Source organism: Copadichromis virginalis, linkage group LG7 (assembly GCF_057382275.1).
Source record: "Copadichromis virginalis isolate Kocher_CV1m ecotype Utaka linkage group LG7, C_Virginalis_male_GT1.1, whole genome shotgun sequence".
Lineage (NCBI taxonomy): Eukaryota > Metazoa > Chordata > Actinopteri > Cichliformes > Cichlidae > Copadichromis > Copadichromis virginalis.
In genome coordinates, this window is record NC_140624.1 from 49896699 (window position 1) to 49921087 (window position 24389).

A 24389-nucleotide genomic window follows, 5' to 3' on the forward strand; every position below is an offset into this window, starting at 1 on the left:
TGTTTCATGTCCCCTTAAAGACAACATTTCAGCTAATCAGTTTTTCAGACGTGCACAAAGGACACCAGCGGGGAACATTGAATTCCCCTTAACAGTTTATAGGCAGACCTTTACATGTGAAATATTGCTTGCTTATGAATGTTTAATTTCGGTTTGACAGAATCTGAGCAAACAATTTCAGCCATGAAGCGTTGTTTTAAGCAGAAAAAGTGAGTTTAATTCAATTTTACACTGATTTCTAAGAACTGTCCATTATTATCATCACAGTCATGAAAAGTGTTTTGGGCAAAGGCCTAATGATTTTCATATTCAGGCTTTTTTTCTGCTACTATCTGCTTCTTTGGATCAAGATTTCAGCTTGCATACAATGCATTTCCAAATCTGCATATGAAGTACAAGTAACTCCAACAGATCAGTCGTGATGTATCATTTAAATAAAACACATAAAATGTATGGATTTTCCCTAAAATGAGCCACTCAGTGGAAATGACTCATTTCTTTTACGTGAAAACCTCCCTATTTCATTTTGTTAGTATTATTTTTTTATATAGTGTAATGTACATGTAAATGACCCAAAGAGTTCTTCAGTCACAGCTTTTCCTCACATGCTTATTGAGACAGAGGCAATTACTGAGGTCTCGTCCATCCGCGTGAAATGACGTTGACATCTTCTGCAATCACCCAGCAATCTCTGGGCAAACAATAGCGATCGATAATTACAGAGTATAGATGATAATTTGTCATCATCACTTTCTCATTTTGGCACCAGCGTCGGGCTACTTAAGACACCCACTGACGTACGGCTGTGTCAGGAGGGGCATTTAACTTTGAACCGTTAGCCATTCTTATCAAAGGCGCCGGGAGTGGAACCTCAGCAGGTTTGCAACTGGACAGCTGTTTCCAAACTTATCGGCTCACGCGAATAAAAAACGAGTATGGTGGAGATCTTCTAAAGATAGATCAAGCCGATTAACTGTAACTTAAGGACTAACATACGTTGGGTGTTTTGTTTTTGTTTATATTTACGTTTATATTTTCCGACAACATGGGCGGAGAGTGCTTATGGTATTCATGGACTTGCAGACCCGTGTGGCCAGTTCTTATTATTCTGGCTACTGTACCGTGTATTTTGAACTGCTCAGAGAGCCCTGCAGCAGTTGTTGGGAAAATGTATCCACGAGGCAATCACTGGGCAGTAGGTAAGGAAACCGTCACACAATCTGCTAAAAAAGTATTTCGTGCAGGCAAGTTAATATTACTTTTTGTTCTATGTATTTGGCGATTATATCGCAAGGTTCGCAGGACTGTTCACTCTTCGAAACAAATACTCATATTGATAATAGCCTATTTATTACAATTGTAATAACCCCGGGTCACTTCAAATCATTCATTTGTTTTCTGTTGTTATAAATAAGTATGTTTTAGTCATTCTCTGCTGCTAAGTTATATATACTGCTGCTGCTGCTGCTATATATATATATATATATATATATATATATATATATATATATATATATTATAAGTTACACCAGGAGGAATGAGCACTTTGCAGTGAGAAAAAAAAATGCTTTGCACACATCTACACTTGATTGCAGTGTAATTTCAGAAGATGCTCTAGAATAGATTCTTCAGAATGCTACCTTTTATTTCCAACTTCCCAGGTCACTTGATGGGAAAGAAGAGCATAGAGGAGGAACAGGAGGTAAACCCTGACAGGGACTACCTGACAGCCCTAAAACCAGCCCGGCTCACACAGCATCTAATGCAGGCTCTGATGCAACCAGAGAATCCAAATCAGATGATACCTCAAACTGCAGACAGGCTGCTTCAGCGCCACTGGAGAGAAGAAGACAAAGAAAAATATCTGGCAGAGGTATGTGTGTGGAACAGATCCTCAATTATCAAGTGATCCAATGTTACGTCTAATCATGTGTACATTTCCAATGTAATTACTACTTTATAGATGTCAGACCTGCTTCTTCTGGCTTTGAAACTGCAAGACAGTGACTCCACCTGAATGCAAGATGAATTTCTGTTTTTTAAAAACAATCATCATTATCAACTTAAAGTACTCTATAATCACATATCCACACTGTGTATTTTATTCTGCTGTAACAGATTGTTTGTTTCATCACTAATCTTGGTTTCCTGTATGCATATCATGCAGCGTTTTGATTGCTGAACGATCTGACAAGGTTGTGTTACATAAGCTGAGAATCTGAAATAAAATGGGCATTGTGATAACTGCACTGTGGATGTCAAAGCATGCTTTGCATGTCAGAAGTGTCCTTTGCCGTTTTTTCTTTTTTTCTGAAATTGTTAGCGCTTTTGAGATTTACTTCACCAGTACAGTAACCAGTTTGCACCACTAGGTGTCGCACAGCGTCAATCTAAGAGTGCTTTCATTTCCAGCAAATAATCAGGTGGATTGTAAAATGTTGACATAATCACGACTGCAGACGAAAATGGATGATCACACTTTCTCATTAGAAGGAAAAAACACACAAGCACAAAAACGCAGAGATACCAGCCGTGTGCGTGTGTTTGTGTGAGTGTGTCTGTGTGTGTGTGTGTGTGTGCGTGTGTTTGTGTGAGTGTGTTTTGCGTAGTTGGATTAATGATAATTATCATCCCTCTGGAGTTGCAGACAGAAGGAAGTGCTAATTGCAGCAATTTGGTTTACACACACACACACACACACACACACACACACACACACACACGCACACACACACACACACACACACACAGTTTTCTCTTAAAGCCAGAGGAAAGTTTTCACTCTGCTTCTTTTTCACTCATTTGTTAAGGATGATTGGCAAACAATAGAAGTACAAGCCACTTTCACCCCCATTATGGGTTTAATCCCAGGAGCGAATGGGATAAAGTTTACAGGAGTTAATGAGGAGGAAATAAGTGGGTTGAGGGACTCATTCTCCTAAACGGAGAGAGAAAGTGGGCGAGTTTAAGCCTGTTGCATGTAACAAACCTGCCATATGTTTTTTTTAATAATTCAGAAGCATGAATATACTTAGATTCACAGCAGGAATGTTTTTTATTTAAATAATGCAGCTCCCTGGGTCTACTGACCTTTCACCGCTGTACCGGGCTAATTTTTAACATTTTCCATATAACATGTGCAGATTTTTTTTATCTTTACACAAGTGTGATACTGAAGACACCTCTGCAGGTAATGAATGCATTTCCTGATGGAAACTTAATCTACCATCATTTCATTCTGTCAGACATCTCAAATTACGCATGAAAACGGGAGAAATCGTAAATTTGTTAATGTATTTGTACACAAACAATTTATTGCATAAGGAAAGTAATCCCATTTGATACATTTATTTTATGATTCAGACTCAGAAACAAGTAAAGATTTAAAATGCTCCTTTTATCCATTTACAAGAGGAAGCATAAACAGGCATTGGTGAGTTTTCAGTAGGCTCTGTACTTGTTCTATTGGCAGTAACACTGGATGAGATGCGGACTGGGCTGGCTGATACAATGAAACAATTTAGAGTGAAGACAAAGGAGAAGAGACGGCTTCATATTTACAGGAATTTCACATAAAGTGTCACAATTTTTCCACAAAGTTGTACGTGTGGATGTCTTGAATTCCAAAGGGCAGCTCGAGTTGTCAGTCTTTAAAAAAAAAATACAATCCCATCATGAAAATGAAGCCAGATTTCTCCAAAAAGATTCATCATGATGTGTTCAGGGGTCTTAAAGTCCACCCAGCATCACCATGTCTTCCCAATAGACTGAATGTGCTCCTTAGCCTTCATCCTCAGTGAAGCAATACTGGAGTTCCTCGGATCAGCTGAGCACTGGTATGCCGGGGGCGGCAGGCACATAGAGCTGATGTGAGGCAGGTGAGAGCTGTGTCCCAGGGCTGGGGAGTTGAGGAAGGATGAAGGCAAGGAAGAGGGCAGGGGCGGAGGAGGAGAAGGCGTGTAAGGGCCTGGGAGGCCTTGCGAGTTGCTGACGAAGCCCGAGAGCGACTGCAGCGAAGTGGAGGTGGTGATCGGGGTGGAGAGCCAGGGCTCCAGCTGCAGCCCAGAGCCCAGAGAGCTGGTGGGAGAACGACTGAAAGAGAGCAAAGACGAGGAAGGGGTATCCTGAAGCTTGATGGAGCTCACCTCCAGCTTCTCCTGTCGACGCCACTTGGCTCGCCGGTTTTGGAACCAAACCTGAAAATATAAAGATTTTTTTTTAATCATCTGTCTATCTTGATAAAACATTTCCCTAAAAGTTTGATTTATACCCGAAAAAGGAATGACGTCTATGAATCGACCCAGCAGCCAGTAGAAAAGCAGAAAAACACAACTTTTAGGCCCATAATCAGTCATAAATGTAAACTGTAACCTCTATAATTTAGAATGTGAAATAAAATACTGCAGGAAAGCATTTGAACATGAATGCAGAAGAAAGGAATTAAATATAGTGTCAGTGGAAACTTTTTGATTCCAGCACTTGGCTTGAGCTGTGTCGCTGCACAAACAATAAAGTGAAACTGATTTAGAAATGGATTCAAATTCCATTTTTCAAATTTCTTTTAAATGTTTAAAAAAAAATAAAGACAAGTTCAACATTTATTTATTAATTATTTTGTTTAATTTTATAAATTTGATTCCTATTTCGCTTGGTTACAATTCAAACAAATAAATAAGCATTTCCTCTTAGATAAAAAAAAATCCACTGTGGTCACTTTTATTAAACATTTATGATCGTTTTAATATTCCATCATATTTACCATATTTATGATCTTATATTGATCAGAAAAAGTAATTTTTTGCAAATCAAACGAACACGTCGTTTCTCTACATTTCTAAAAGATAATATAAATATTCAGAAATATATAATAAATATATTAAATTTAATCTAAAAAGGTCTAAAAAAAATAATTTCTTTAGCCTTATAAGCATAGGAACCGTCATCATTATGGTTTGACTTACAGGCCTAACGGTCTTCAATATAATAAAAGGTACTTGCAATAAAATAAAACAAGTGGTTTTGCTTCGGGGACATACCTGCACCCGGACCTCGGGCAGGTTCACTTTCAAGGCCAGCTCCTCTCTGCTGTACACGTCCGGGTAGTGGGACTTGTCGAAAGCTCTCTCTAGTTCGTGGAGTTGGAAGGTGGTGAAGGTGGTCCGGTTCCGTCGGTGCTTCTTCTTGTGGCTTTCGTCGTCGGACAGTTTGCCGTCTCTGTCCGGTGAGTCCGGGCACACGGAGGCTTCGCCGGTGCTGCTGCCACAGCACACACCTGTGAGGAGTGGAGGCGGTGGAAGAAGTCAAACACCGGGACTGGAAGTGTTAGCCGAGTTAAAATTCGCTTTTCAAAATAAAATGGTAACTCCACTTTTTCCAGTCCAGTGTGGCTTTTATTAAAAAAATTATTTTACTTTTTTTTCTTAGATTTGTTTAAAATTTTTAATGTATTTATTTAAACATTCATTATTTCATTTGTATTTTTGTATCTCTCCTTTAAAAAAAGAAAATAACCTTTTAGACATTTGCACCAATATAAAATACATTTTGATTTCCTTCTGGGTAAAAACCGAATTCAAAGTGTTACTTTATCTGGAGTTTAAACAACTTTAATCCAAACTAAACCACAGGATGTCTGCATATTTTCAGCATACTGTTTTTGCACTCAGATTGACTGACGTGGGACTAAATGTGAAGAAAACCGAATTTACTTACTGTCACAACTTTCCGAGTAATGGTTTTTTTTCGTTTGGCTCACTATCCCATTCCCGTTGCGCTCAGCATCTTTGACCTGGACTCTTTCCATTACGTTATAGGAGGCTGACTTGTGGAATATGGTGTCTTCTTTAAATCCCAGTATAGCCTCTATGCTGTGGACTGTGGACGGGTTGCTCCCCGGGTTCTGGACGCAGCGTGCGGAGGGAGACATGCGCTCATCCATCATCATTACTTGGGTAGTTGATCCAAGAAGCCACATTGGTTGATAAGTCCAGAAAAAATATCCAAAAGTAAAATAATAATAATAATAATAACAAAACACTCTGACTTCTTCACAGATAATATTACCCCTTTTGATAAAGTTGTAGCTCAATGTCGGGCGACGTTGGAAAACTTGCGCACAACACCCAGGTATCTTGCTCGGTGGTTGTGGAGCATCTTCGGAGCCGGCTTTTAAAGTAGCTCTGAGACCCCCTGCTCATGCGGCACCCCCGCTGCACGTCATAGAGGGGACGTCCTGTTGGATTTGGCCCTGCTGGATTTAGGGGTGGCAGTGCGACGACCACTGCGGGCACCAGCCTCCACACCCTCCCTAACTCCTCCCCGTCACAAGTGCATGAGTCGGTGCTGGCTCTAAACCTACTTACATAAATCTTAAAACCATCTTTCCACTCCTCCAGATGTCATGTTCATGTCAGTCTGTGGGGAGGGGGAAAGAGAGGGAAGCTTAGGCCCACAGATTTAGGTACAACAAAATCATAATTACAAGATTTCTGGTGAGGACAAGGATTGCAAGATGGCAGCTTAATATTTAATCAAAGCGTCAAGATATTGTTGCCAAAAATGAAGAGACGTCCCCTTCAGTTTAAAGATTATTTGCTTTTTTGACCCAAAGAAAAGGTCATGCACCAACTGACACACGACTGAAAGCAACTTAAATTATTTAATACACTCATTAAAAACCAATAAAAGCGCTTAATGATTTGTCAACAAGGTTCATTTTAAAAACGGCTTCCTGCAAGTGTCGAGTCAAAGAGGTTAACAAAGCCCAAACAATAACATATTTGTGCTATAGCCACTTAACGGCAAACAAAGATTGAGAGCAGTGTGGTAATCCTGCTTAAGGGGATTACATTATTTTACTCAAAAGAGTTAAAACCCCTAAAACTATTTAGCTTTTCCTAATTAAAGAAGGTGACCTTATCCTTTGTTTGCCACAGAGACGAGGGGGCACAAAAACAGAGAGAGATGCAAACGGGGAAAAAAGACAACTGCCAGCAAAACTTTTACAGAAGATGCTGTCAGTGTTTTGTTGCACACACGATGCTATCATATAAGACAGATTGCAACTTGCAGATAATGATCTTCGATTATGTTTTTGTCCAAAAGACTAAACCCTTAAGCCAAGAGACAGAAGTGCAGGGCTCACAAGTTTAAATGTCAGTTAACAGTGATAGCTGTTTGGAAAAGGGGTTTTTAGAGACATGTGCAGCCCACATATCGCTAAAAGTCGTCCTCTGTTTTTTGTTTCACGTCTGTGTGGTCTGTTGCTCATCAAAGAGGCCTAAATCTACTAAATGTCATCAAAAATCAAACCAAAACAAAACCCTGAGCTTTTCAGATTATTCTAAATTAGAGATTGAAATTTGAACTTCTTGAGGGAGGGGGAGTGAGAGGAAGATTGATACCCCTCTCACATCTGTATTGTAAATATCCAGAAGCCAAATATTTAGCATGAAAACTGTAAACAGGAGAAAACAGCCCAGCTTCTGTACAAATCATTTACTTACATCTAATTAAAGCAAATCCAAAACCTGGTAATTTTGTGGTTTTATATTTGGTTATAAAACTGACAAAGGGGTCAGTAAAAACAGAGGTACTGGTAGACTGAGTAACATTAACGTCTCATATTGTTGACCCAACTTTGCCCGAACTGTTTGTTAGTGATATCAGTCTCCTCGCTCTCATCAGCTCTCAATAAGAAAGCAACATTTTTTTTCTTAACTTTGATGCTACTGTAATTCAGCTGGTTAAGGAAACAACCTATACAGGGAGTGCAGAATTATTAGGCAAGTTGTATTTTTGAGGAATAATTTTATTATTGAACAACAACCATGTTCTCAATGAACCCAAAAAACTCATTAATATCAAAGCTGAATGTTTTTGGAAGTAGTTTTTAGTTTGTTTTTAGTTTTAGCTATTTTAGGGGGGTATCTGTGTGTGCAGGTGACTATTACTGTGCATAATTATTAGGCAACTTAACAAAAAACAAATATATACCCATTTCAATTATTTATTTTTACCAGTGAAACCAATATAACATCTCCACATTCACAAATATACATTTCTGACATTCAAAAACAAAACAAAAACAAATCAGCGACCAATATAGCCACCTTTCTTTGCAAGGACACTCAAAAGCCTGCCATCCATGGATTCTGTCAGTGTTTTGATCTGTTCACCATCAACATTGCGTGCAGCAGCAACCACAGCCTCCCAGACACTGTTCAGAGAGGTGTACTGTTGTCCCTCCTTGTAAATCTCACATTTGATGATGGACCACAGGTTCTCAATGGGGTTCAGATCAGGTGAACAAGGTGGCCATGTCATTAGTTTTTCTTCTTTTATACCCTTTCTTGCCAGCCACGCTGTGGAGTACTTGGACGCGTGTGATGGAGCATTGTCCTGCATGAAAATCATGTTTTTCTTGAAGGATGCAGACTTCTTCCTGTACCACTGCTTGAAGAAGGTGTCTTCCAGAAACTGGCAGTAGGACTGGGAGTTGAGCTTGACTCCATCCTCAACCCGAAAAGGCCCCACAAGCTCATCTTTGATGATACCAGCCCAAACCAGTACTCCACCTCCACCTTGCTGGCGTCTGAGTCGGACTGGAGCTCTCTGCCCTTTACCAATCCAGCCACGGGCCCATCCATCTGGCCCATCAAGACTCACTCTCATTTCATCAGTCCATAAAACCTTAGAAAAACCAGTCTTGAGATATTTCTTGGCCCAGTCTTGACGTTTCAGCTTGTGTGTCTTGTTCAGTGGTGGTCGTCTTTCAGCCTTTCTTACCTTGGCCATGTCTCTGAGTATTGCACACCTTGTGCTTTTGGGCACTCCAGTGATGTTGCAGCTCTGAAATATGGCCAAACTGGTGGCAAGTGGCATCTTGGCAGCTGCACGCTTGACTTTTCTCAGTTCATGGGCAGTTATTTTGCGCCTTGGTTTTTCCACACGCTTCTTGCGACCCTGTTGACTATTTTGAATGAAACGCTTGATTGGTCGATGATCACGCTTCAGAAGCTTTGCAATTTTGAGACTGCTGCATCCCTCTGCAAGATATCTCACTATTTTTGACTTTTCTGAGCCTGTCAAGTCCTTCTTTTGACCCATTTTGCCAAAGGAAAGGACGTTGCCTAATAATTATGCACACCTGATATAGGGTGTTGATGTCATTAGACCACACCCCTTCTCATTACAGAGATGCACATCACCTAATATGCTTAATTGGTAGTAGGCTTTCGAGCCTATACAGCTTGGAGTAAGACAACATGCATGAAGAGGATGATGTGGACAAAATACTCATTTGCCTAATAATTCTGCACTCCCTGTATACCAAAGGCTATTATCCTCACTACAGTACCTTGGGTTTGAGTGTCCCCTGCTTGTTTCCCTCTTCACTCTCCTCCTCTACCTTCTTGCTTACTTTACTCTCCTATTAAAAACAAAAGCAAAAAGGCCCCAAAAAGCTAAAAATAAACATAACTGTTACATGATAAGGACAGAACCGTATGAAAAACACACATTGTTGATGTGTGTAAATGATGTGATACCCCATGTAGGATTGTACTTTAGCATTTCATTTATTAATCCATTTATGTACTGTGAAGAAATAAAACAATACTGAAAAACCAGATGGTGTATGATTTAGATTTTACTTTGTTGGAAATTAATTCCCAAGTTTAAGCATGGCTTGGGGATACAGTCAAATGGATAGGTACAAAGTACAATATTTAAATAGTTTAGTTGAAAAGCTTATGCTTCTTCCTGCTCCTTTTTGAACATGGACATTATTTGGAGTTGTGGTTGCTCGTTTTCCTTTTGTTTGCTTTGTTCATTTGTCTCTTTTAATTCTATTTTTTTTTATACTTTTTCAACATGTTCAAAATAAAGATTCAATCAATCAATCAATCAATCAATCAATCATTATTCTAGATAGAAAAATACAACAGTGGGTAAGGGGAAAACCATAAGTTCTACAAGGTAATAATATCTTGAATAATGAATTAATAATAAACATTACCATTATTTTGTCTGTGTTTTTGGTGAATTTGAGTTTGACTTTTAGTGATGCTTTTCTGATTTTAACTTTACACTAAATGCACTTTATTAAATTAAAACTGTCCCAAGAGCTCCACTGCAGGTCCAGTGTAACAAGTGGTTTAACAATAGGTTTACTGTGATGACTTCCATCCATCTGATGTGTAGAAAAGTAAAGATTTACATTATGCTCATCCTGACCAATGCTGTGACCTTCTGGGGAATAATTAAAAGCCTTGACTTATTAATAAAGGGTTTCTGTTGCCACAGTGCATCAGTGAGCATAACTAAACTATTATGGCGCTGGTACACAGCAAAATCGCCAGTGTTAAATTGACACCGTGAGTGTTAAATTTAACACTAGAAAAGTGTCTATATGTGTCCACTCTTTTGAGTGTTAAATTAACACTTTTCAAAGTGTTATATTTTTAACAATGACCTAGTGTTATTCTAACACTGTACAGAGTTAAAGATTAACACTGACTAACACTGACCAGTGTCAACAATATTCTACACTGGTGTTAAGTGTTAAAAAGTAACACCAAATAGTGTTGGTAGTACTTTACACTAGCCCTGGTGTTTAAAAATTTAACACTGAATAGTGTTGATTGTCTAACACTAACACTAGTGTCAGGCAAATCATCAATACTAGCCAGATTACAATAAACTCCCATTAATCTCTGATATCTCTACTGCTACAATTAATTAAAATGTATTCACAGCTACAGACACTCTACCCATTAAAAGAAACAACAGGACAGTGTTCAAAATACTCTGTATTCAAACAGCAGATACACCACAAATAAACAGCGCATAAATATATACAAAACTAGAATATTGGACAATCTACATTTTGTCATTAGTGTCATTTGAAAATAGCCCATTGTAAGGTCTATAATACACCACATTATCTACACAGAGCAGTGCAACAGCATCCAGTTTATCCTCAATAACAAATGCATTTAAGTGACCATTGATCATTTCTTCGGTCTCCATATTACTTAGAGCATGCACAAGCAGCTTTAAGTACATCAAAACACACACAGGAAAACATGCTCTACAGGTTCAACTATTTTCCATTTTTGCTCAAAATGTCTCATCCTTTTAGATTCTGTTAAGATATGAGAATGGGTTTTCAAGCTGATCAAAACATTCAACTTTTCCGAGGTTTCTCTTGATGACAAACATTCAACAACAGATTGTTTTGCATGTGCAATGATGCATGTCATTAACACTTTCCTCCAATGAACCAACTAAACACTGCACAGTACTTTCAGAACTCCTGAGGATTGTAGTTGAGAAATAACAGTCCTATACATGTCCTGTCACAAGATGAGCCACATTTACAGGCTGTGAAACAAAGGTTCCATCATAAGGTGCAGGCTCAAAATAAAAATTACTGATGACCTCTGAGTCAACAAAGTCTCCACGTGCTTTGAAGAGGTGTTGCTTGTAAAAGATAAATTAATATCTAGGCTGTCCAAAGCTCAAAAGTAAAAACGTTGCTGGAACTTGACATGTCTAAATAACACTGAGCAACTTGTGTGGTGTATCTTGCAAAAGTAACACAAGAACAGTCAAAGTACTGTATAGTCGATGTCTTTAGACTGTACTGTGAAGAATTCTTGCTCTGATTTCCCTGACCCGAGGACTCTCCTTCACGCTGCCAACATCAATGCCATACACGGTGGTCTGGATGAATGTGTAGAAGTTGTGCAATGCTTCATCATAGGACACGGCAAATACAAAATGTGCCTTGAAAAGCTCGTCAAAAGCTGCAACTCCCGTCTGCGTCACACAGGGAATGACCTTTTGATCTAGGACAATGTAGAAAGTCTGGATGATGTTCTTTCTTTCTCCAACACACAGGAGGAATGGCTGAGTGGGGCCAGCCTTAAGAAAAGTCTCCATGCTACCTCCCACCTGAGGGAGTGAAAGAAACCAAATGATTCACATTAAACAAAATTGGTAATCGGATGTTGAGTGGCAGTGCTGCCTAAAATTAAGACAATATTAAATATATTAATTATATTATTATATAAATATTAAAATGTTTTACTTCGGGCCCACAGTTATTTTTGTTCCAATGTGTAATTTTAGGTTTAATGGTAACAATAATGTGCCGGCGTTGCAACACCAAGCCTATCTGGCATAGATATATCTGCTGCACAGTGGAACTCCTTGCCCTCTTAAAACATCTGATAATCTTTTCTCATCAAAAGAGAAAGCTACTTTAACACATTTCTAAAAAATCATACCTTCATGAATTTCATTAGGTGGTGAGCAGCATCTGATGTGCTAATCTTTGAAGACTTCCTTCCCTTAGATGTTGGAGGTAACAAGTGAAGCAGCAAAAGAATGGCAGCCAACTCGCAGTCCCAAACTACAGAATAGGAATTAGGATAATCGCAATTACTGTCATTTTAAGGTCCACAGCAGTCATTTTGTCAATGTTATTCAGTTTTGGATAACTGATAATTTTTCAAATAAAGCAGTTTTCCAATGTCTTCAGTATGGTATGAAAATTCATTTCAAGACACTTAAAATCTTCTGGCCACCAAGTGACGTAAATATTGAGTCATAACAATACTAACATTAAGTAACTTTTTTTTGTCAAACTTTAAATGCCATTAAAGTTTGTTTGTAAATTCCTTTTCATACCATACTGAAATGAACAGAAACTCAACGTAATTTATAAAATCGACAGCTGTATTCCAATTTGTTGTAAAGGTGCCAAAACATGTTTTGATTTAATAGTATGGTCCACCTAATATATTGTGCTGTGGGAATTGTGAAAATGCTGTAAAGACATGTGAAGTCTACCATCTCCAACTTACCACCCTCATCAGAGTCCCCCTGTGCAGAGACAAGCAGGTCATCCAATTCTGTACTCTGAGACAGATTTTTGCAATCTTTGATGATTCTTGGCTTGAAGAATGTTGGCCACTTTGCAAGGAATTTACCAGACACTTCCTCCCCAAACAGCATTGTGAAGTCTTGGTCAATCTGAAACACAAAATGTGACAATAGAAAGAACGCATTAACGAGCAAACAAAGGAACCACACAGCTGTCAGTCAATCAGTTTATGCCTTACCAAGCCAGGTGTATCCAGAAATCTTGGGAAAAGGTCCAGGACAGAAGAAGCTGTGGCTGGATCTTGAATCACTTTTTGCCTATGTTGAAATGTCACCTTCATTTTCTCTTTGACAACTTTCATATCAGTCGAGTGCCTCATCACTGACATAGCTTCCTTGCATTCATCACCCGACAACTGTCTCGCATTTGTTGCGAAGTTGCGAAGAGTCTTGGGGCTGTCTTGAAAAGCTGACTTTGATTTCTTCATCTCTTCAGTAGAGTTGCGCTGCACAGTTTTCAATCTCCATGCCAGGTAACCAGAACCACTCTGGTGATCATAGAAATGTTCCTGCCGAATTAAGAGCAAGAGAGATATTTATTCAATATTGATTACCTGCTACTCTGTTTGTAGCAAGTGAAGAAAACTCCTGACTGGTGGGATTGTTCAGTGCTACATGTCAAAAAGCCAGATATGGCATCATGCATTAGAGGTCTATTTAAATCAATTGTTACACAATGACATTTTTTTACATTTATTTATTTTGGGTCCATTAGGGAATAACTTGATAAACTGCCTGAATGACAGACTGACCTGAATTAGTCTTATCATATGATTTCTTTAACCACTCCATCAGAAAAGCCAACAACAAAATACTTTCACAGACCACTGACTGTCATATCTGCAGGTGTAGGCATTTATCACGTAAACCACAATCAAAAAAGTCTTAATTGCATAAAAACTGGGTCACAGACCCAGGACTATGACACTGACAGCATGTATGCATCATAACATCATAACTTACATAACCATTCTTTGAATCTGGGTCCTTCAAGTTTGGGAACAAGGTTGTAATCCCAAGTGCATACATAATGCGGACACTTACTGGTGGGATCCTCCTAAAAGGCAGATACAGAGAACACGAAAACTATCAATTATTTACCCCAACACAGATTCAAGTTCAATTATAAAATGTCAGCAACAAGAACAACATGTATCCAGGTGTATGATTTGAACTACCCAAACTACCTATCATCTGTAAATCATGACTGACCACATCACACACGTGACAGGTCTTTAAGAATAATGAAAATGAAGACTTGGATTATGCTCCACATGGACTATGACAATTTGATGCAGACATTTTCCTAATGTTTTGCTGTTGTCAACTATCCCTGTTAAGAAGCACTATATTCAGAAACTACAATAATGACAATGGAAAATAACATCACTCCATAACAAATTGTGACTTTCTTTTGAAACATTATCAATATGGGGTTAGCAACTAATGAAAACTATGATTGATTTGATTTAACTTAACAATGACTTCATGACATATAGAAGAATCTATTTAAGTGGTGCAATAATGGTAAACAACTAAAATTGCAGACAAAAAAAAAACAAAACAAAACAAAGATTTTTCTTAATGTTTACATCACTTACCCATGACTCTCTACCATGTCTGCCACAAGGATGTTCACCATCCTTCTTCTTGTAGTATCAGAGAGGCAGTTTGTTTTCTCATATTCCTTAAATACTTGATCACCATCTGGCTTTGAATACAAGGCTGCTCTGATGATCTGAAATAACAATTGCAAGAAATTCATAGAAAGCACCTACCAGGTGGGTATAAAAATTATCAGCATCAACTGCTATAGCCTTTGCATTAATCACTACATCTTATTTAATCATGAGAGGGACCATTGTTTTGTTTTTATAATTTTTTTAATAATATTTTTAAAGATATTGAGTATTGGTACAAATGAACAGGTAATTGGCAATCTTAAGTTACAACATATCATATCCTGAAGATTACTTACATTTCTTGCAGTGTTGCTGTCAGGAGGTCCTTCAATTAACTGTCTTTTCCGAGCTTTGGTAGATTCGAGTATTATTGTTGTGTCTGAACCTGATGATGATCCTCCTGATGCAGGTGACGGTGACAACTCTAATGAAGATGTGTGATCTGAAGAAGACCCTGCAACACTGTTGTCTAACAATACAGACAGCCTCATAGATTTAAACATGATTACACCAACTATAAATTAGTAAATTTAACAACGCATTTTTAAATGAAACATACGGCTTAAACTTCTTACCACTGCATTCTTCAGTGAAGACACTGAAAGACACCTGAGATGACTTCAAAAGTTCATCAAATATGTCCAAATCCACTTCCACTCCCGCAGAATCCATCAGGACCAAATTGGTAGAACCTGGCAAACTGAATTTCACCAGCACTAAAAAAGAAACAATCAATAAAGTTCTATATGAATTTATAATTCATAAATCCGTGAATCACAGTTTTACTTTGACAATATTTATAAATTCTTTATTCATTCAATTACTAAAAGAATTATTCATTTAAATTAGCAATCAATGTAGTGAAGTAAACTTACAGTATTTGCCCTTGATCTGCAGTGAAGGCTTTGAGTAAAGTACAAGTAAATCAAAACAATACTTACATGAATAGTATATGAATAAATTTACTTAGTTACTTTTAATCACTACACTCAAATGACCTCCTTGCAAAAATTCGGAGTAATTGTAGGCATCGTCTGTCTTTGGTACCCTGACCCATTTGCTCATTCCCTTAAACTCGACAGGAACCAGCATATCGCCACCTTCCAAGAGTAGAACAAAACTGCATAACTGCACTGCAATACAGTAGTCTCTTGATAATCGCGGGGGTTAGTAGAAACCATATTTCTTTTTTATTATTTTTATATACTTTAAGCCATAAAAACTCTCCCTGCACTCTAACAAACCCTAATATAAAGAGGCAGAAAAATGCTTATTTTACCATGAAAAAAAAACAATCTAAAAAAAGAAAAATGCCTTATTGTCACAGAAATGCATAACATATGAAATTACCATAATTAACAAGATGTAGGGGGCATACTCTAGTGTAAAAATCTTTCCATCTATACATACTCTCAGGGTAGCCTTAAGCATCCTAGTTCACCTAAGCCAGTGTCTCAAACTTCAATGAGCTATGGGCCACTGCCATCTCATTGGAGGGCCACTTTAGTGTTCAAGTAGTACAAAAAAAAAAATACAAAGAAACCACCCACAAATATTTCCCAAAATGCAGTTCCTCGTTAGTTTTTAAAATTTCAAATATTGTATAAGAAGGCAAAACCGCAAACTTGAACGCATTTTTCTCACTCCAAACTAACCGAAGCCTAGCTCCGCGGCTCTGAACCGTGGTTAAAAAAAAAAACCTGGCTAATACGTCGGGTCCCGCGTCGGGCTCGTGGCCGCTAACTAGCTTTACTGTCAGCGAACACAGTGTACACTCGAGTATAAACAGCTTACTTACAACTGGGCTCGTCAGCCAGTCTTTTTGGCTGCAGTGGTTATTATATCTACATGCTTTCGTCTTCCGTTTCTCGCGGGTAGCAACTCATACTTTCTCCCTCCCTCGCACTCAAACCGGGAGGGAGGGGGGAGTCCCACACGGGGCCGCGGGTTTGAGACCCCTGAACTAAGGATTTAGCAAGTTTAATTTGAAAATAAATAAAAGGCGTTTAGTAAAAACTGTGACATATATTAACAAGTAATATTCGTTATAGTCTGCCAACAGCCAGATTATGCTAAATGAATGCTAGGAAAGTAACTGGTACTTTGCAGTTTTAGCTAGCAGTAGCCCAGCTTAACAAAAAACAGTTAAAATTCAAATATGACACTTAAAGATAATGTATTTTGATACAAATACTATTGTTTTTACTAGTTATCATGTTACTTGTTCTAACATCAATCTAAAACTTAATATTTGACCGAATAAAACTTACCGCAGCAGCAAGAAAAAATGGCGACCGAAGATTCTGAAATGCGAAGCTCCACAGGAAATGAAGGCGTGGTCTAATTTAACACCCACAGTGTTAAAATGCAGTAACGACTAAAATCCACACTTACAGGAATCAACTCCCGATGTGTTATTTTAACTCGATTAAGTGTTGAACTAACTCGGAACTCTGTTGAAATCTACTAACACTGAAAAATCAACACTGGCATTTTTGCTGTGTAGGTAACTCTAATTAAGCTGCGAGTATACAGGAGAATGTTTTAAGCAACTAACAGAACTTCTGCTCCTGTTAATATTTTGTTAAACCTGCACTGGCTGCACTCATTGGTGAGTCAGTTTCTCTGTTTAGCACCTTAAGGAGCTAACAATTTCAAGTATTAAGCCATTATGATTACCGGTAGCTAACTAGTGTTATTGTTTGCATTTATCCATTATTATTTCAGTGCTTTAACTCTTACCTTTAGCAATGTATATCAATACTCATGGGTAATCATATAATTTTTCATTATAACTGGTTATTTTTTTAGCAACAGTAAATTTTTCAATTTAAGAAAAAGTATACTTTAACAGTGCATTGCTTGCTTTAAGCTAACTATGTTAGCTTAAACTGTTTAGCCATTACTTTTGCTAGCTCTTTAAATAGTTAGAAATGAAAATATTTTCATTCTTAAATCTCCATTTGTTTCACACTTTACAAGCATGTCTGCAAGCATGTTTATGCTGCAAAGGTTTTGTTGGCTGAATGGAGGTGTTATGGAAATATTCCAAGCTAGTACTTCCTTGTTCAGTAAAAGGAGAATTGGATAGTTGGTTTTTCAAAACCTGAGTTTGTCCTCTCATCTGGAGAGAAAGAGAGGAGGACGGCACAGGCTGACAACCTTGGCTGTGCTGATCCTATTAGACGTAATCTCCAGACTTTACAAATCCACATCTTGGGTTCATGTGAAACTCCTAAGGTTGTGACTCCCTGTCCCCCCAGCCCCCATCCTTTTCTGCCTTATAGTTCCAAACTGTTTGGATAATGCCCAATTAAATTAAGACCTATTTATTTACTTACTGTATTAGTCCTGATTCAGTAGATGGGATTATAGTTACTTAATCTTAAATATTTGATGTCTGTACAACAGAATTTCTGCTTGGCTCACCAGTTTAAAAGCCACTAAATCTGATTGTAAAATCACATTACCATACACAGTACATTCATAACAAGGTGTTTCCATTTAAATTGCTGCACATAACTGACACATAAAAAAGTCAGATATTTGAGAAGATATTTCAAGCTTAACAATGCAAACCAAGACATTACTTGTATTCCACACATGTCTTTATTTGAAGTTTTCTCAGTGTAGCCACCATGTGTGTTTTAAGCGTTTATGAGCATTGCTTTTATTGTAATGATTTTGAAATTACAGTTTGTGCAAATCTGCAAACGTCTCCGCAAATGTGTCAGACACAACAGTTTTTATTACAACTATAATGTCAAAACTTGTAAAGATCACCTTTTGTAGTAACACCGACAGAAAAAAAGACTACATTTCATTAGTTCAACACCATATACAAAAGAAAAATCACCATGGAAAGTGGAAATACGCAGACAGGATTGGTTTAATAAGTCTTGGTTATTTTAATGAACCGCAAAACAATTTTAGAGATTGAACATTTAAATTTTTTGATAAACAGAGAAAAATATAATATATTATATGACAATTACAAATTTCGAAATATATCAGGGCCTGTAGCTTTATGAAGGAGTTATGAAAAGAAATCAACTGTGGCAGTGGATCAGGAAAATGTACTTTTCTAGATTTCTTGTCTAAACGGGGATGAGGGGGAGGGAGCGGATAGGGCACTCAGCACATGATTTCAAATAGTATTATTTTGTTTTTATGGAAAGTTGGAAACGATTACCCACCGAGTAATCAGCTGACATGGAAACCTTTAATGTATATTCTTAAATAGATGCAGACTGGTTGTGGTAAAGATATAACACCCTGGTGAAGATAATGCCTTTTCGTTCTTATAAGAAAAATGAATACTTTGCAGGCATTTTTACGTTTTGACTGTATCCCAGACGTGTTTTTTCCCCCAGGAAGTGGTGATATTCATTCCTCTCTTCTCTCTTCTTCTTCTTCCCGACTTTGTGAACACACACGCCCTCTCTGGCTGCTCACATGACGGAACACTTCTCTTCTGCTTTGGTCTTCAGCTCGGTGACCGTCGCCGAGGCCTTCTCCTTCAGCTGGTCCATGTCCATGTTCTGCAAGTTTTGAATTTGACCCAGGAGGGAGTCTTTGCCTTCCTCCTCTGTAGCGTCCTCATCCACCATCTTGAGCAGCTCCTCGGGCACGTCCACGTCATCCCCGGCCATCTCGATCATGTTCTCATCCTGCTCGCTCTGCACAGTGACAACATCAGAACAGAGAGCACGGTCAGAATCCAGGAACATCGGTGCGTTAAGGTGAAAGTTGATTTATAAAGCGAGCTGGATAATGATCACTGCATTGCTACATTTTATGTTGAATTCTTACAAAGAGAATTGAACAGGCTTTTTAAAGATCTACCTTTTACCCCTTTATTTTCAAATTAGGCACATTTTTCTGGGTTTGAAATCAAATTGTAAACAAGCAAAGTTAAAAACAAGGCAGAAGACAAACAGATAGACTCTGATATCTGTCTTAATCCACGTTCAAGTAACTGCACTCGAGGATATTCCGGCTGGCTGTTTTTATCAAGCAGGCATGAGTCTCATCTGATGTTATTATCCACACTGCCACACTTCATGTGTCACTGCATCAGAAAAGATGTTAAATTTAAAGCCTTTTTTTTTCAACAAATAAAATCTAATCACTTAATATCTGGAATAGTCATGCAGTAGGCACTGTGCTGTGACTACAGGTACTTTAAAGTTCAATCTGAGGGATTATCGCAGACCTGCTTTATCCTTTCCTATTAGAATCTAAAGATATCCTCTATAGCCTTGCACGAGACCTCATTCCTATTTCTTACCACACCAATGTTTTTATTCATATTGTCTGCTTCACATAATTCAAAGAATGTTTTTGCTTTTTTCTTGTTGCTGAAAAATCAATTTCAAATGCTAATCTCCAGTAAAAACACTTTGACCTTTGTTCCCTTTAAGAGTGATGAGCGATGTAGCCATCATTCTCCAAGCATAATTACATTTGCACGTACTTCTTTCAGCCATTATCCTTATCATAATTATGTGGTTTCAATTTAGAAGAGAAACAGTGCTAAGAAATCCATTTGCCGTTTGAAACACAAACACAAACAATGACATGCCTGCTGCAAGAGATTGTTAGAAACACCTCCGGTAGCCAAGGTCATCACTTCATTTCTTCATTTAGATAAATAACAATCACGATGTTAGAAAACCTGTAACAGAAACTTATTTTGCCATTTCCACCAAAGAACACATAGTTAATCACATGTTTATCAAATTAAAGGTCCCTCTTTTGGTCTTTAGCTCTAAATGGTGTTAAAAAAATCTACCATACCTTTTTTTCTCCTTCCATTACAGTTTCTTTTTCTTTTCAGAGTCCTTGGAAATCCTGGAATAGCTCACTTTGAACACTCTAAAGTAGATGCTGCTGTTTCTTAAAGCCAGATCACTCTGAATAACTTTGGTGCTTCCTGATGAGCCTGGGACATCTGTTCAGTGGCAATTGGCTTTGTCAGACTCAAGGCGCAGTGCGCAACACATAGGCTAACATCTCCGGGACACTGGCTGAATCTTTTTCCACTAATCTACTGGCATGACTTCTACCTCCTGTTGTCCAGGCTGGAGTTGCCAAGCACTACTATTAGAGTAAGATAGCCTAAACTAACCATGAAGTAGCTATTTCTACCTACAGACAGGGCACTTAGCTCAGCCATCTAATTTTCTTTATAAAGCTTAATAAAGGGTTGTCAATTATTATTACCTGCCCTAATCTTTAAAAAAATCCCTCATACATACCTGTAATCTAATTAAAAAATTACATTTAAACAATTTAAAACACATTTATTGTAAGCAGATACAGTATAAGCATGTTTTAATGTTTTTTAAACCAAAACCACCAGGGTCTATTAGGTATATTAATATATTTATATTTGCAATTTTAATTGTACTTACCTCTGTTTATAGCTAGCTTCTATGAAAATATATTGAATGTTAATATGTTTATAAAATGCTTGCAAAAGTGAACTCTTGTATTGAAAGTGGATCTATTAACTCAAGTAAACCAATAGCTGTAATTTGCTATATTAGTAGACAATGGTGTAAATCACCAAAAAGCAATAAAAATCATTCAGATTTCATGGAACCTGACACAGCCTTAATTAATATAATGAATCTGTATCAAATTTGAGTAAGTCCCCAAAGTAAAAGTAAAAAAATGTGGGTATACTTACCTTTGGGAGTCTGTATTTATCTCTGAGGCACACCCTCAGTGTTGCCCTCTCTGCCTTCTTATGCAAGAAATCTGCATCTCTCTCCATCCTTCCGGGACAAAAAAATGTTATTAGTAAACTATCCTTCAGTGTTGGCCATTAGTCATAATTAAAAGTTTTCCCGAACCACGAATGTGCAAGAAATCTGGTTTACTTTTAGATTTTCTTTTAAATTCTGACATAACTACAGAAAAAAAATCTTTAAAGTATTTTATTCTGCTTTTTATTGTTTGGTGTTCATCAATGCTCAGTGCCTTTAACATCCTCCAGTTAATTTCAGTTTTATGTACTAACATGGTTCATTCCACCTACAGGCTCTCAGTATGTAGTTTAATATATAAAAAATAACATTTTACTTACTGCTAGTTTACCTATTAGCTGTTTTTGGAACGCTCATGCTGTATGTAATAGCAGCTTTAATAAAGTTACGTTTAGTAGACATATGTGGTATAGCTGTTCTTTTTTAATATTTAACATGTAATTTTTTTTCTTATTTTGCAGCTTTTAAAAAATATGTAAAATGTGTAAAATTAATATTTCTTATAATAAAAATTATACAATATTTCTTAATGTATGCTGCCCAAGTTTAACACTTATAACTTTAAAAGATGAAGTACATGCTGAGACTGCTGCTCAGCAAGAACATTTGCATATTTAATATAAAAATTATTACACTGTAACATTATAAACAACATTTAAACTTTTTTCTGAATGATGATACTTTGATCTTTGAATCATGATTTTCAGATTATCAGTGATAAGTTAAAAAAAAGTTAAAAACGTGATGATCGTGATTGCCAGACTCTGCATATTCCTGCATTTTTGAGACAAAGCTTGTGTACTTTCCCTCAGCCAATTAAAGATGGGATTATTGGGCTAGACTGAGTCAAGCAGGTTTGAAATCCAGCCAAGACACCACAATATAAACTATAGTGAAAAAAACCAAGGTGGTTAAGGTTAAGATTTCCAACAAACTCCCATTTATTGAAATTTTATTCACAGCAGTACAAGTTACAGATGGCCTATTTTTGCTTTGAAGAGGTGCTTTTTATCTTTCGTTTTCTTTCTTTAACAAATTCTGTTTGTGTGTGAATCATCATTTTGGAGAATTTGATCAATGGTAGGATTGTGCAGTTAATACAGATGTAGACATTTTCTGATGCCTTTCAAAATTAAACGGATTTAAGTACCCAAATATGGGAGTAGAGAGGCAGGATTAAACTTGTTATATAATACAGGCTGCATGGATCTGCTTCATGCTGCAGAATCTGTGCATTTAAAAAAAAAAAACTAATTGAATTTAATTATTTGTAAACTCACATTATGCCATTATTTCAATATTTAATGTAGCAAAATTATTAATGTTACTTTATTTTTAAAGACAAGTAAGAAAGTGAAAAGAAAAAAAGTGAGAAAATGCTCTTCACGCGGTAGGTTTTGCTTGATTATTTGTTTAAATTCAAAATTTGAATAAGTCACTCAAAATGTCAGCAATAACTGTTCTCGATGCAGAATCAGATGACAGATTATAGAAGATCACTGAGCTGGGTCCATTATGACATATAGCCCTGACGGATTATATTGTAGAACAATATGAATTAAAAAAAAAAAAAGATTAAATGTTACAGCATTTTTACTGTGGTGGTATGATTTCTGTGACCTTCAATGACAGATCCACTGCTCAGAAACACACCTTGCTTATTGTAAATTCAAAAGAAATAATATCCACATTGGCATTAAGATTTAGTGAGGCTAACGTGTGAAGATTAAAGTCATATATTAAGATTAAAAAGGGAAAACTGTGAAAGAAATGAATGAGATGAAACAGAACACAGCTCGTCAAGGTCAGATTGCACAGTCAGCAGCCATACTGTTTTTGGTGGGCCCGTGACAGCCGTTAAGAAAAAAACAGGGGGTACCCTCCATGTTGCTACTTACTTTTCCTCCACCAACTGTTTTTGGTACTCTTCATACTCCTCGCGTGTCATCCCTGCGGCTTTGGCAGGATCTGAGGGGGTGGCCTCCTCTTCTTTGTCACCTCCACCGCCAAGACCCATTCCTGACAGGGGGTTCCCAATCATGCTCTTGATCAAGAAAGCCATCTTCAGTTCTGGGACTCTTTACCCTTTACGGCTACGAGGAATTTTGAGCTGATGAATATGATCCTGCTCCCCTTCGCTTCAGCTTCCTATAGCTGTCAAATCCAGTGGTAGCTCTCTAGCTAACCTGCTGCTTGTCTATGGACCCAAGGACACACTGGCAACAAGCAACAGAAACATACACAACACACACACACACACTCATGCACACACTTAAACGCACACACGTTTTGCCTCGTCCATAATCTGGATTTAATCCTTCCTGCTTCACTATACTAAGAGGCAGATGGCCTGTTTTCTCTCTATTTTTAAATCATGCGGGACTTTCTGGATGTTTTTCGAATAACTCTGACACTGCGGGGATTCTTTGGCAACAGTTGGAGACGCGCTCGTGTCAAAAATCATTTTGGAGTGGGGCGTCTTCAGTTTATCACCACACATATGTGGCTTCCACCCACTGCTGCTTAATCATATTAGTAAAGTACGGGTTGGCCCGTGTGCAGCTCATACTGCCAAGAGCAGAGTAGCAGGGTGGAGAGAGAGGAGCAGGATTAGAGTCTTGTTTATCCCTGTGAAGCCATCCCTCAAGCAGTGCTATTGTTCCGTGGGAGGATGATTGACAGGAAGGGTGGGGACCTTTCATTTCATTTCACTATCACACAATCAAAATTCAAGTTTGGCGAGGAACCTGTACACGAATGATTGCACGCTGAACATTTTAGGAAAGCTGCTCTGCTGATTTAATAACTCGGTGGTGCTCATACTACCAAAGAGAGTACAGTGCAGATTGTAAGAGTTTATTTTTTTGTTTTTAATTTCATTAATACAATCAAACAACATCATAGAGAACTCCTGCACAACATTTAAACCACCTGCCTGATTGTGGAGGCCTCATTCATGTTGGATTCAAAGCAGCTCTCAGCC

At 37.7% G+C, this 24389-nt stretch overlaps 4 protein-coding genes across 6 annotated transcripts; 1 reads left to right on the forward strand and 3 right to left on the reverse strand.

The window, feature by feature from the left end:
• Nucleotides 1-826: 826 nt before the first annotated feature.
• Nucleotides 827-2249, forward strand: grp (gastrin-releasing peptide). Its single transcript, XM_085463945.1, has 3 exons — nt 827-1199; nt 1662-1873; nt 1964-2249. The coding sequence occupies exons 1-3, from the start codon at nt 1046-1048 to the stop codon at nt 2015-2017; spliced, it is 420 nt and encodes a 139-aa protein (XP_085320071.1). The 5' UTR covers nt 827-1045; the 3' UTR covers nt 2018-2249.
• A 787-nt stretch (nt 2250-3036) lies between these two features.
• Nucleotides 3037-6169, reverse strand: rax (retina and anterior neural fold homeobox). The gene is made up of 3 exons (XM_085465236.1): nt 5713-6169; nt 5037-5272; nt 3037-4196 (listed from the first exon to the last, which is right to left on the reverse strand). The coding sequence occupies exons 1-3, from the start codon at nt 5972-5974 to the stop codon at nt 3747-3749; spliced, it is 948 nt and encodes a 315-aa protein (XP_085321362.1). The 5' UTR covers nt 5975-6169; the 3' UTR covers nt 3037-3746.
• A 4624-nt stretch (nt 6170-10793) lies between these two features.
• Nucleotides 10794-17030, reverse strand: LOC146705994 (uncharacterized). 3 transcript variants are annotated; one of them, XM_085463947.1, is made up of 10 exons: nt 16904-17030; nt 15632-15733; nt 15209-15349; nt 14930-15102; nt 14553-14689; nt 13915-14008; nt 13131-13460; nt 12873-13041; nt 12294-12418; nt 10794-11958 (listed from the first exon to the last, which is right to left on the reverse strand). In XM_085463947.1, the coding sequence occupies exons 2-10, from the start codon at nt 15723-15725 to the stop codon at nt 11638-11640; spliced, it is 1584 nt and encodes a 527-aa protein (XP_085320073.1). In that variant the 5' UTR covers nt 15726-15733; nt 16904-17030; the 3' UTR covers nt 10794-11637. The 3 variants fall into 3 exon arrangements, with proteins under 3 accessions (XP_085320073.1, XP_085320075.1, XP_085320074.1); XM_085463949.1 differs by lacking the exon at nt 15632-15733 and having other exon boundaries at nt 16904-16971; XM_085463948.1 differs by lacking the exon at nt 16904-17030 and having other exon boundaries at nt 15632-16327.
• A 1609-nt stretch (nt 17031-18639) lies between these two features.
• On the reverse strand, nt 18640-23599 carry cplx4a (complexin 4a). Its single transcript, XM_085463950.1, has 3 exons — nt 23305-23599; nt 21328-21415; nt 18640-19312 (listed from the first exon to the last, which is right to left on the reverse strand). Exons 1-3 carry the CDS (start codon nt 23466-23468, stop codon nt 19085-19087), a joined length of 480 nt encoding a protein of 159 aa, XP_085320076.1. The 5' UTR covers nt 23469-23599; the 3' UTR covers nt 18640-19084.
• Nucleotides 23600-24389: the final 790 nt, after the last annotated feature.